The sequence below is a fragment of the Triticum aestivum genome, chromosome 2A, assembly GCF_018294505.1.
Source record: "Triticum aestivum cultivar Chinese Spring chromosome 2A, IWGSC CS RefSeq v2.1, whole genome shotgun sequence".
NCBI lineage: Eukaryota > Viridiplantae > Streptophyta > Magnoliopsida > Poales > Poaceae > Triticum > Triticum aestivum.
Window position 1 is genome coordinate 38878219 of NC_057797.1, and position 12060 is coordinate 38890278.

Sequence of the window (12060 nt, forward strand, 5' to 3'; positions counted from 1 at the left end):
TTTACAGAAAATGTACAATGTATATGAAAAAAATAGATATCAAAACCTATGTATCTAAAAAAACAATAGTCATGTATTCGGAAAATTTTAAATGTGTATACAAAATGTGCCCGGTGTATACGAAAAATGTGCAATGTGTATAAAATATTAGTTATTAAAAAAGCAAAAGAAAACCGATGAAAACCAAAGAAAGAAATACGACAAACCGAAGAAAAAATGAAAAAGGGAAAAAACCAGAGAAAACCGGTGCAAAAGGGTAAAAGACAATTTAAAACCATATAAAATAATTCTCCTGCAACTACAGTATTGGGTTGGCCTAGTAGCGCCACGTTGTTGGCGAGACGTACTACGACTCACAATGGGCAAGAAACAGTATTTGCTTACGCGAGAAAGGTCGCTGCAAAATGGTAACTGATCAATTACAGATACATTGTGCAAAATGTAACTGAATACTTATAAATGCATGAATATTGCACACCAATTAAACACGTTATAATAACCACAAGGCCAACCTCACACACTCCATTATTAAGTATAGAACATTCTAGTACAAGGTAAAATTCCAATACAAAAATTAATCAACAACATATTTACATATATCCGTACCTTCGCTTATCTGTATTATTACCTAACATTAGATTGCAACAATAGACGGGCGCAGCAGCGTGCGTCGGCATGATCCATTAAGGGATAAGATTCTGCCAGCAACCTCTTACATTGTTTCAGCATAGCAAAATTAAAGTGGTGCAGATTCCTGAACACCATACCACATATTTACCTTACCAATGCATAATTCCATCACGCACACCAATGCATTTTTTGTCGCCATCTCCTCACTAAAATTGGGATATAGCCGTGGTTATCCCTTTACATACCTGCTTGTGTAGTTTCAAACACGTTAGAATAGCTTGAACAACAACCTTTAGCACCACCTTCTTCTCGCAAAATAGGAAGTTTCTTCTCCTTCCATCCACTCAACATTTTGAAGGTCACTAATTGTCGGAACCAATCTGACCTATCCATCCCAACTAGAGGTGCAACCCGAGATATCTATCGATAAATCGTTTCTGTCAAATATTCAAGGTAGGACAAACCAATTTGACAAACCTCGACAAAAGTAAAAATGGCTGAAGAAATACTCGATTTAGGGCCTATCTAGGATTGCTCTGCTCCCTAAAATTTAGCCCCGCTTTAAAAATGCAAGACAAACGGGGTATCTTCACGACGTCCCGCTCCAAAAAAAAGAAAGAAAGAATAGAATCCGAGGTACTACCCCCTCGTTTTTCTTGAAGCTCTTTAGGAGGTGCTCCAAAAACTCTTAATTTGAAATGTACTCATGGAGTTGGGGAAAAATTAACCATCATTGCCACTATTAAGTGGATACTCCTTTGTTTTATTCCCCTAGGTCAGGCAGCCTCCAATAGACCTTTCCCATTAATTTTTGTCAGTCTTGAAGCTGGAGCTAACCGGAAGCCAAACAAGATAAACTGCTCTATGATGGAGCTTTAACTCCAAGGTCGAACCACTCCAAAGTGTTCTTTTTTCCACCAAATTTTTTTACCTTTTTAGTAGTTCCAAAGTGCATTTGGTGAAGTGAAGCAGCTCCAGAGAGGCCCTTATTTTTTTTTCTGAAAGTAGACAAATTGCCTACCATATTTTTATAGAAGGCATAAAATATGTTACAATAAGGGAGACCCCTATAGCTTAGTCATGGATCGTGTTAACTATCTGAAAAAACTGGATATTTTTTTGAGGTTTGGCAAACACTTTGCTGATCAACAAAAATGTCCATTGGGATACAAGATGGATCACGGGGATTAAAAGTCTGTTTGGCAAGCAGCTCCACTCCCGATTCACAAGGACGGATAGAAACGAGCGAGTCATCCGTGCCCACTCGAACCGTTTTCACTTGGCGGTGGCACTTCTTCTGTAAATCTCACCAACTCCATAATTTCCCGATTTGAGATCCCGCAAATTGCCGCTCCGTACAAGTGCACAGCAGCCTGCTCCGCTCCAGATTTGCAACTCTGGGGAGTTCGAGCGTTCGGCGCCGCTCCGCCGGCTCTTGGAGAAGAGTTGAGGAGTGGAGAGAGTCCGAACACGCTCTAAGAATCCACAAGTGGCGACCCTTAAATCTTTTAAATACAAAACCCAGTTCAGAGTAAACTGGCATGGGCTCTGTTAAAACTGGCCCAAACAGAGAAGGGTGGGCGTCCCGTTTCCCCGTCCAGTCCAGGGTCCATATCCCTCGAGAACAATCCAGAACCCCCGGCATAAAAAGTCTGCACTCCGTCATCCTCACCCAGCCACCGCAGCCACTCCACCGAGGCGAGAGTCCAGATCCTTCCAGCCCAAAAACCCTAGACGCCGCCGCGCCCAGCTCCCTCGCTCCCCTCGGCCCGCCGGGATGGAGCACGACGCGCCGCCCGCCCCCTCGCACCACGCCCAGGACGACGGCGCCGTGGACGACTGGGCGCGCGACGACGCGGAGCCGTCCGATCGGCACGCCGCCCCCGCGGAGGAGAGCCCCGAGCCCGCGGACGCCGCCGCCGCCCCCGCGCCACCAGCGGAAGGTCCGCTCTCCCCTCATCTACCTGGTCCCGTCGCGCTCGGCTAGGATGTGCCGTCTTCTGGTGTTTTGTATGGAGGATTAGAAGCATTGCTCGTGTGGATTAGCCCGTTCTCCTTCGGGGAATTTGTTAAGGGCTGTGATAACTGTGACGAGTTAGTGGCTGTCCCGATCGGGCGCGCAAGATCTGGAGGGGCAACGCAATTTACCTGGTAGCGCATCAAGTTAGATCTGTGGCTAGACACCTGTTTGTACCATCAGAAGAATCACTCGATGCCGATCAGTGGGATGCCAGGGCCTGAAGGGCAGTGTGACTTCCTAGGTTTTGCTGCTTGGGGATTCCATTTGTGTCCCTGTAGATCGTTAAATTGGTTGTTTTCTTGTTGTCGTGTGCTTGGGTCAGCATGCAAGCAGGGCATCCATGTTTTATCGCGTGCATTCATTCAGAGGTAGTGTGCTGAGCGTGAGAATTTCCTTGGCAACAGTAAGAGCCATTTGCAGTAGTTCTGAATTTGTATGCCTGCTAGCTTCTGGTGGAGGGATGAATTGGTCTGACTGAGACGGTGTTCTAAATGGGTTTACTAGGATACGTCAGTTACTGCATAATTGGAACTGTAATTGCCAGTTCGGTTGCATAATCCGTTCAATTAGCCCGTACTATAGCTATTAGGTGGGTCAAGCATTGAGATTGCAGCACCATTTCAGAAAATTGGGAACTGTAATGAAGTGAAAACTACTAAGAAAGAACGGAAAATTGGAACTGTAATGAAGTGAAAACTACTGAGAAATAACTCATGAGCCTTGCTGTAAATATTTGTTGCACATCCGGCACTGATTGTCTTGGTGCCTGAAGTAACTAGTGGCTGGAGAAAATGCATTGTTTGTCTCCTATTTTCTTCCTGTGCCTTTAAAAGATTTCACCTGCATTAGCATGGAGAAGGTCTTTCTAGTATACTATGGAAACTGAAAGTTCATTATCACCCCTAATATAAACTCGTCGTACTTTAACTAGTGGCATCCTCTGTCGTGATATGTTGTGAAATATTAGCCCTCAGTTCGTTATCACTGTGATTGGACTTCTAACATGTAACTGGAATTATGTACTGTCAGGTGTCAATGACATTCAGTCATCACTTCAGTCGTTGGAGTTGAAGACAAATGGTATGTATTAGACCCTTCTTCACACCGTTAATGCTAATTAGTTATAATGTTACCAGTACTCCCAAGAATTTTGGTAATAATTTTGTGTCTTCATTTTTTGCAAATTTGGTCAATGGATGCAATAATGAGCATCTAACTATTTTAAGTTAGTTGGTAGTAACTTAAAGATAATGCCATCACACTATTGTTATGAAAGCTGATACCAAGTTAACAGATTGAAATAGTTAATTATCTCCTGCCCCCATTTAACACAAAGATAACTTTCTTGAGAAGTTGATGATCCAGAAGGTTTCTCATTTGATTTTGTGAGTTTTCTTTGTATGGAATGCCATGAATTGCTTCGACAGAAAATATAGGAGTGCCAAGGCTGGTCCTACCTTTAATTTCTATTTGTGAGTAAAAGGCTCTTAAGCAACCTACCCTGACTTCTGTATCAATCCAGCTCCTGCGCATGAGGATGTTCAAATGGTAGCAGATGAGGAAGAGGAAGAAAAGCGCCATATAAATTTGGTTTTCATCGGCCATGTTGGTAAGTTTTTCTTTTGGGCACGTCCTTTGCATTTCTGTCATAGCATCGTTTGGGTCATAACATGTGATGAGTATCTCTTGTCTTGGGGTTACTGGACTCATGAATCTTGATCAGAATACGCTCTTGTTAAAGATTATGAGTCTATTTAACAACAACAATGGTATGATGGGCCCTTCTTAAGGATTATGAGTCTATTTAATACACTCTTCTAGTCTCTTCTTGATCTTCTAGCTTGTTCAACCTTCATGTTTCGTTGTTTATGGAACCACCTCACTGTTCTTTAGAGCATGTTTGGTTTACAGCCAGAAGTTGGCCAGCCAATGTTTTGGGATGTCAGAATTTAGCAAAACCAAAACTTGCCAACATTTGGCCTCTTATTCTAGAAGTTAGCAAGAAAAATAGTAGCCAATTCTTCTATTATGGTTGGCCCATCTCTGTATTTCTACTAATCATCTTCTTATTTCTGTGTAAATAGTGCTGGTGTTCTGTAGGTTCTTTTCTCTAGTATATTTTTAACCTTAAGTAAATTTTATTTTTGTTGTTTCATGGCTCCAGATGCGGGGAAATCGACTGCTGGAGGGCAAATATTGTTCTTGAGTGGTCAGGTTGATGACCGGACCATCCAGAAATATGAAAAAGAAGCAAAGGATAAGAGCCGAGAAAGTTGGTGAGTAGGCCCTGGGCAATATTCAGGTTGCCTTGTTTTGCGATTGTAACCCACAAATTTTGAATATGAGAGCAATGCCTATTCATACTAGACTACTACTCCCTTTGTAAACTAATATTAGTTAATAATGTGGATGTCCTTTCACATTCTGCTTCTTTTTTTGTTCCAATGCTTTTGCCCTTTAAATTGAGAACCACTCACTCCTTGCATTATAATTGGTAATCTGAATCTGAATACTTGCAGGTATATGGCTTATATTATGGACACAAATGAGGAAGAGCGACTTAAGGTATCTCTCCCTTACGACTGCTTAATGATCACTGTGTTGAAGCTCTACAGTTTTTTACACTTTCTCTTGCATGTGTTCAGGGGAAGACTGTTGAAGTTGGTAGAGCCCACTTTGAGACTGAAAATACAAGATTCACTATCTTAGATGCACCGGTACTTGTCTTTCACATACTACAGTGATACTCCTAGTTGTTATTTTTTTTTCTTACTTGACCCTGTTCTTATTCTCTAGATTTATGTATGATTTTGTGGCCACACCAGCATTCTGATGGTCAGCATATAGTTGAACTGTACCTTTTCTTTAACCTTTTTTCATGTTCTTGCCAAATCAGGAATCTACATGGTCAACCTGATGCATTGCATATGCTTGCTTTTGGGGCCATTGTCATACTCCCTCCGTCCCAAAATAAGTGTCTCAAGTTTAGTACAACTTTGTACACAGTTGAGACTTGAGACGCTTATTTTGGGACGGAGGGAGTATGATTTAAGGTTCTTGAATATTTTCTACGAGATAATATAGAACGTAACAAAAATGTCTAGGAGTCACTTGCCATGTAATCTGCCTGTCTTAGTTTACAGTACAAAATTGTAGATACAAAAGAATTCACATGTGCAACAGTTGGGCCGAAAGCAAACACAGGCAGATTATTTAACACTAGGAAATATGCTAATGGTTAATTCCCTTGATGGCTTTCTTGCAGTGATATAATTGAAATTCTGTTTATTTTGTGTACTGATATACAATAACAGATTCTTATCGCCTTAGGTTAGTCATGTCATTCATTGATCTAATTCAATCCTTCCTGTTTCATGTTCTGGTCCATCCTTGCCTCATTGTTAGTTGCACACCTCTGTGGCTTCAAAATCATAGTTTGAACCATTTTCTTTGTACTTTCACTCCTTTGCTGGCATTTGGCAATGCTACTGTTCTGATTCATCTTATACATGCATACGTGTTAGGTGTACTCTTATGAAAATAAAGTCACACTTAATACTTTCGGACGTGCTGCTTCATTTGGACACACACAGTACACAACTTTTGTTAAAAACACCTAGATCGACTGATGATGCTTCTGTTTTTTTTCCTGTGTGTGACTGGTCTCCTTGCCATAATTTATGAACTGAATTCTTGTTTCATGTACAGTATGTGCTTACTTGGGTGATCTGAACTTGCAGGGCCATAAAAGTTATGTTCCAAATATGATAAGTGGTGCATCTCAAGCTGACATTGGTGTTCTGGTAACATTAGGTCCCTGGGCATTGTCATTCCCATTTTCCTTGGTCATATATCTCTTGGTGAATATGTTCCTTTTTTTCTTTTCAGGTCATATCTGCTCGGAAAGGTGAATTTGAAACTGGTTATGAAAGAGGAGGCCAGACTCGTGAACATGTACTGCTTGCAAAAACTCTAGGTGTTGCTAAGTTGGTAGTTGTCATCAACAAGATGGATGAACCTACAGTACAATGGTCAAAAGAAAGGTATGCCTGGTGGGACATACCTTGTATTATATGTTTCATTGAAAGCTTCTAATATTACAGCAGGTAATAGCTGGAGTAAAATAAAATAATCAATTTTATTATTTGTTTCAGGTATGATGAAATTGAAGGGAAGATGATTCCTTTTCTCAGATCTTCAGGGTACAATGTTAAGAAAGGTACTACTCTACTTTTGACCCTATCTGAAAAATTAAATTGTCATTGACACGCAGTTTCAAGCTGGGTTATGTGCAATAACTTTCTGTGGTCGTCTATGTTTAGTAAATTGTGCCTTCAATGTCAATGTGTTCATGTCAATGGTTCCTTTTCTATATGTTTAAAATAATTGGGATGCGTAGAGTCCTAGACTTGCAGGCTATGTCTAATCGCTTTCTTGCCATGCTAAGTTGACACCTACCTCGTGTTCCACAGTGAGGCATTAGGGTTTTGTCAAATTAATTATAGAGGCTGTACATTGTACTTTCTGCAGTTTATTGGTAGGATCTTTATATGAAACTACATGTTCTATGATCATACCTGATTCTAGGTACTATATCATTGTTGAGCGAACTCTTATCATATTTCTAAAAGTTTCTTTGGCTTTGTTACCAGATGTCCAGTTCTTGCCTATTTCTGGTCTTTGTGGAGCCAATATGAAGACCAGAATGGATAAAAGCATTTGTAGTTGGTGGAACGGTCCTTGCCTTTTTGAAATTCTGGACAAAATCGAAGTTCCTTTGCGTGATCCCAAAGGGCCAGTAAGGTTTGGCAGCTATGCTTATGCTTAAAATCCGTATACTCCCTGTTTTAAAAAATTATGCGCTTTGAACATGACATCATCTCCAATGTTCGGTTCTTGATTATTGATTTATATGTTGTGGTATGATAGCATATGATATCGTATCTTGACTACTTCTCTTTACATTCATATTATGCCTTTACATTATCAGCATTTGTATGTTTTACTGTTCAAAGTTTTTTTTTGACTGTGTACTGTTCAAAGTTTGAGTACACGTCTCTTGAAACATCTTGCTCCTCTGTCCCTGTTCTAAGACAGATGGCAATTCAAATGAAAAATGGATAGACTATCTTCTATATCTTGCTACTTGTATAGATGGGTCTGCTTGATTTGTTGTGTTGATCACATGCAAGATGCAAGTTTTACAGTTCTCTTTATTATCAATGTAGGCTGCCAATTATTGATAAATATAAAGATATGGGCACAGTCGTAATGGGAAAATTAGAGAATGGGACTATCAGAGAGGGTGATAGTTTGTTGGTTATGCCAAACAAGGTATTTTCATTTTACTTCAGTGTAGCACCTTTGCTTACATGTTCTACTTGAGAGTCTGAAGCTCAATTTTGTATTTGAGCAGACCCACGTGAAAGTCACTGGTATAAACTTGGATGAGAAGAAAGTACGACGTGCTGGACCCAATGAGAATGTACGTGTCAAAGTGTCTGGAATTGAAGAGGAGGATATCATGGCAGGTTTTGTACTTTCAAGTGTTGGTAAGTGCACTCTTCAAGAAAAGTTAGGATGAGTTTCGATTGTGACGTAGTACCTTACCAACTTCTTGGCTATGACCAAAATATTGGTCTTTGTTTGGATGAGTGCCAACTTTTTGGCATGCTAATACTCCTCTCCCATGTCTAGTTCATTTCTCTGGCCAGTATTGACGAATCTATGGGCGAGCAAAAATCAACCAAAATTTTTGATAGCCAATCTTCTGGTTGGGCAACCTTGGCCACCAGCCAAATGCACCCTTAGAATAATATTAAGGTATCATGACCGTGCGTACATCAGAGCTGACATGAGGAAAGCACAAGGGCAAGCTAAAGTCAGCCAAAATTTTGTATAGCCAATCTTTCTGGTTGGGCAACATTAGAATAATAATACTAGGGTGTCATGACCGTGCATCCAGCTCCTACCAGAACTGACACGAGGAGAACAACAAATCCAGGGCTAGTGGCCTAGCTCACAAAATAATAAGCTGCACCACATAGTAGGTCCATCAGACATAGAAGGCATCAACAGGCTCATGGCAACTTCTAGTATCTATCTTAGAGATAAGATTAGTCATGATGTGATTAGTTGAGAGATGATTTGGTTCGTTGAGATCAGCTTCTTACTACTATTTTTTTCTCAACTTCTTGATATGGACAAAACACATTTTCAGTAAAGTGTTATAGCTGCTTATAGGTGTGGATCACAACTACTACCTCTGCACCAAAATATAAGATGTTTTTGCAGTTCAAATTGAACTGAAAAAATGTCTTATATTTTGATATGGAGGGAGTACTAAGAAAGCCACCCTACAAAAGGGGCAGCATGTAGCCCATAATCATTAAGCAACACAATTATCAAGTGAAGATTCTGTCTTCTGGTACCCTTATCTCCGAGACTTATCTCCTAATCATAGGTGTCATAGCCGGCCGACTCCTGCTTTTCTGTCTGAAACATCTGATGTGGGTCCAGGTTCTGGTGTTGTGGTGTCGATACAGATTCGGACATTCATCCCGGGGTTGAGTGGTTGATTTAGCATGTGTTTGGTTTGAGGAAGGACAGTATCCGATACAGTTGCTTAGCCCTTGTAAAAGAGGGCTGAAAGTGGATTGAGCTTCATTTTTATCACTGTACCACTAAAAAACTTGCATGAATTCTCTTAACTAAATAATTTATGGCAGCACCAAATTTGTCCATCCCTTGAATGTGGTTATGTTATTTTAATATGCCTTGTGCTATACATCTGATATTTGTGGAAGAGGCTGCTTACTAGTGGCTTTGTGGATAATTTTTTGATATGACATTCTCATCTTGATAATATCTATACATGCAGCTAATTTGTGTAGGCTGTTTACTTGTGGCTTGTGGATATTTTTTTAATTTGATATATATTCTCATGTTGATACTGTCTTTACATGCAGCTAATCCTATTGGTGCTTTCACTGAATTTAATGCCCAACTGCAGATTCTAGAGTTGCTTGATAATGTAAGTGTTGTTTGATACTTTCAGTTGCATAAATAAGCTATAGGAGACTAATTTTCATATTTATCGTGTTCTCCGTTTCTGGTCTGTATCAACTTACCGACGAGGATTTATCGTTTATGCTTATGGGATATATGTACATATGAATATGGAATTGATTTATTTAAGTAAAAAATTGGATTGGCTTCTATGTTCAGCATGTAAGCTTATGACACTTCATACATTATGCTAGTAGCAATGCTACATCTAACGTCCCATAGTATCAGGTTAATAGTCTAATATTTTGCCACCGTTTGTTTTTTTACACGAATTATCAGCAATTTGCATCATTCCAAGTATATATTTATTTATTACTGCTACACAATTTTGAAGATGTAGTGTTTCTCTTTGTAATATTTCAGGCTATTTTCACTGCTGGTTACAAGGCAGTGTTACACATCCACTCTGTTGTCGAGGAGTGTGAGATTGTTGATCTCATAGAGGAAATTGACATGAAGAAAGCGAAAGTAACTGACCCAAAGAAAAAGAAGACCAAGAGGAAGCCTCTTTTTGTGAAGAATGGTGCAGTTGTAGTTTGCCGCGTCCAGGTATATACATTCAGAATGTCATTATAGTAATATCATAACTTCTCATTGCTTGTAGAACTAATTGTGATGATGTGTTCTGCATATAGGTGACTAATTTGATATGCATAGAGAAGTTCTCTGATTTCCCTCAGCTTGGAAGGTTTACTCTACGAACTGAAGGCAAGTATACATGCTATATGGAAGATACTTTATTTGTCTTTCTGTGTTAGTACAATAGTCTGATTGCTGTTGGGGGGACGAAACCGGAACCAGCTTTATTCTAGTTCACCTGGAAATTTGTCTGGTTACCTTGAGATTTGTTAACCTTCCATTCTTGCAATATGCAACCAAAGAACCAAATAAACTAAATCTATCTGGATTCTGTTTCCCTATTTCATGCTAATCCCGCTGTTGGTTTATAACTTGTTAATGATTCTTTTGGCTGGGCTTGCAGGCAAGACAATAGCTGTAGGCAAGGTTGTTGATGTTCCTCCAGTTGGCAGGTCAACGTTTTCAGCTTAAGCCAATTTTGACAGGATGATGGGTAGGCCCGTACGCTCATCTTCTTTTACTGATCTCCACCGCTGAGATTTAGTATTATCTTTCCAGAGTTGGTTTATAAATTAATATTCCTTTTCGCTGGTTTTGTTGACAGGAGAATGAAGTGGCGCTGTCTCGAAATAGGTTTTGGAAGCAGTAAGATCGATTTTTCCAGCCAGGCTCCATGAGTCACTTAGCATTAGTTTATTGCTGAGGTCCCTTTATTGAGTTGGGGTGTATAAGTGTTGTAGCTCTGGTCACATGTTTGAGTGGTTGTAAAATCAGTGTGGTTATATGTTCCCGCTACCCAATCTGATATGACAATATAACACAAGGTGTACTGTACTCCCATCTTTTTTCCTCCACGCTACGGAAAGCTGCTCCCAGTTTCAAACATTCATGTACCACGCTTGAGCTTGTGTAGTTTATTAGTTGCTTTGATGTATATTGATATCTGTAGTTTTGCTTGGCGTGCTCAAAGATGTGTGGAAACTAGAATTTTCGTGGGGTTTGACAAAGTAGTTCAACATATACCAGGATGCCAACATATGTGCATGGCTTGAATTTTTTTTTTTTACGCTAGTTCGTACTCTAGTATAATTGTTGAAGTGTAGCGCCAAACATGCATAAATTACCTAAATGAAAGTTTGTCCCACATGGGCAAATCTGCCAAAGATAATGAACTGCCAAATCTGCCAAATTATCCAACTAAATTAACCAGTAAAACTACTTCAACTAAATGCATTCGTTAGAAATTATCCATCTATTCAAATTATCTAGCACTGCCATGTCATTTTTAATTATCCATATATTCAGATTATTTAACACATGAGTGCAGTTTCTACGCATGCAAATTATCCAACTAAATGCATATGTGGCCTACTCACTTCACTGAGAGGCAAAATTTCGTGTTTTGACCCTTTTACGAACGAAATCGGGATCTGACCCCACTTTTAATTTTTTTTGACATTTGACCCTTTTGCTACTGCCAAAGGTCTAGGCGGTAGGTTCACGCAGGCTACTGCCAGGGCTTCCGGCGGTGGCATGGACGGTCCACTGCCGTTAGCTAACGGCCAACGCAATACCCTACCGCCGCAGGTCTTGGCGGTAGGCTCCTGTGGGTTCAGGTTTTTACAAGTTTTATTGATTGTTTGTTTTGTCACAAGTTTCACATAGTTTTTACAAGGAGGCAAAATATGAGCTCACATATTAATAAAGTTCCACATAGCAAATATCAAACAGTTTCCACATAGATTCCACATATCAAACAATTT

At 39.9% G+C, this 12060-nt stretch overlaps 1 protein-coding gene across 1 annotated transcript; it reads left to right on the plus strand.

Moving 5' to 3' along the window:
- The first annotated feature begins 2271 nt into the window (after positions 1-2271).
- On the plus strand, positions 2272-11186 carry LOC100125704 (eukaryotic peptide chain release factor GTP-binding subunit ERF3A). Its single transcript, XM_044599095.1, has 17 exons — positions 2272-2573; positions 3680-3730; positions 4173-4259; positions 4815-4926; positions 5170-5215; positions 5296-5367; positions 6391-6453; positions 6539-6693; positions 6805-6869; positions 7303-7453; positions 7879-7984; positions 8067-8202; positions 9619-9683; positions 10082-10267; positions 10354-10426; positions 10701-10790; positions 10902-11186. Exons 1-16 carry the CDS (start codon positions 2408-2410, stop codon positions 10766-10768), a joined length of 1602 nt encoding a protein of 533 aa, XP_044455030.1. The 5' UTR covers positions 2272-2407; the 3' UTR covers positions 10769-10790; positions 10902-11186.
- The last annotated feature ends 874 nt before the right edge of the window (positions 11187-12060 follow it).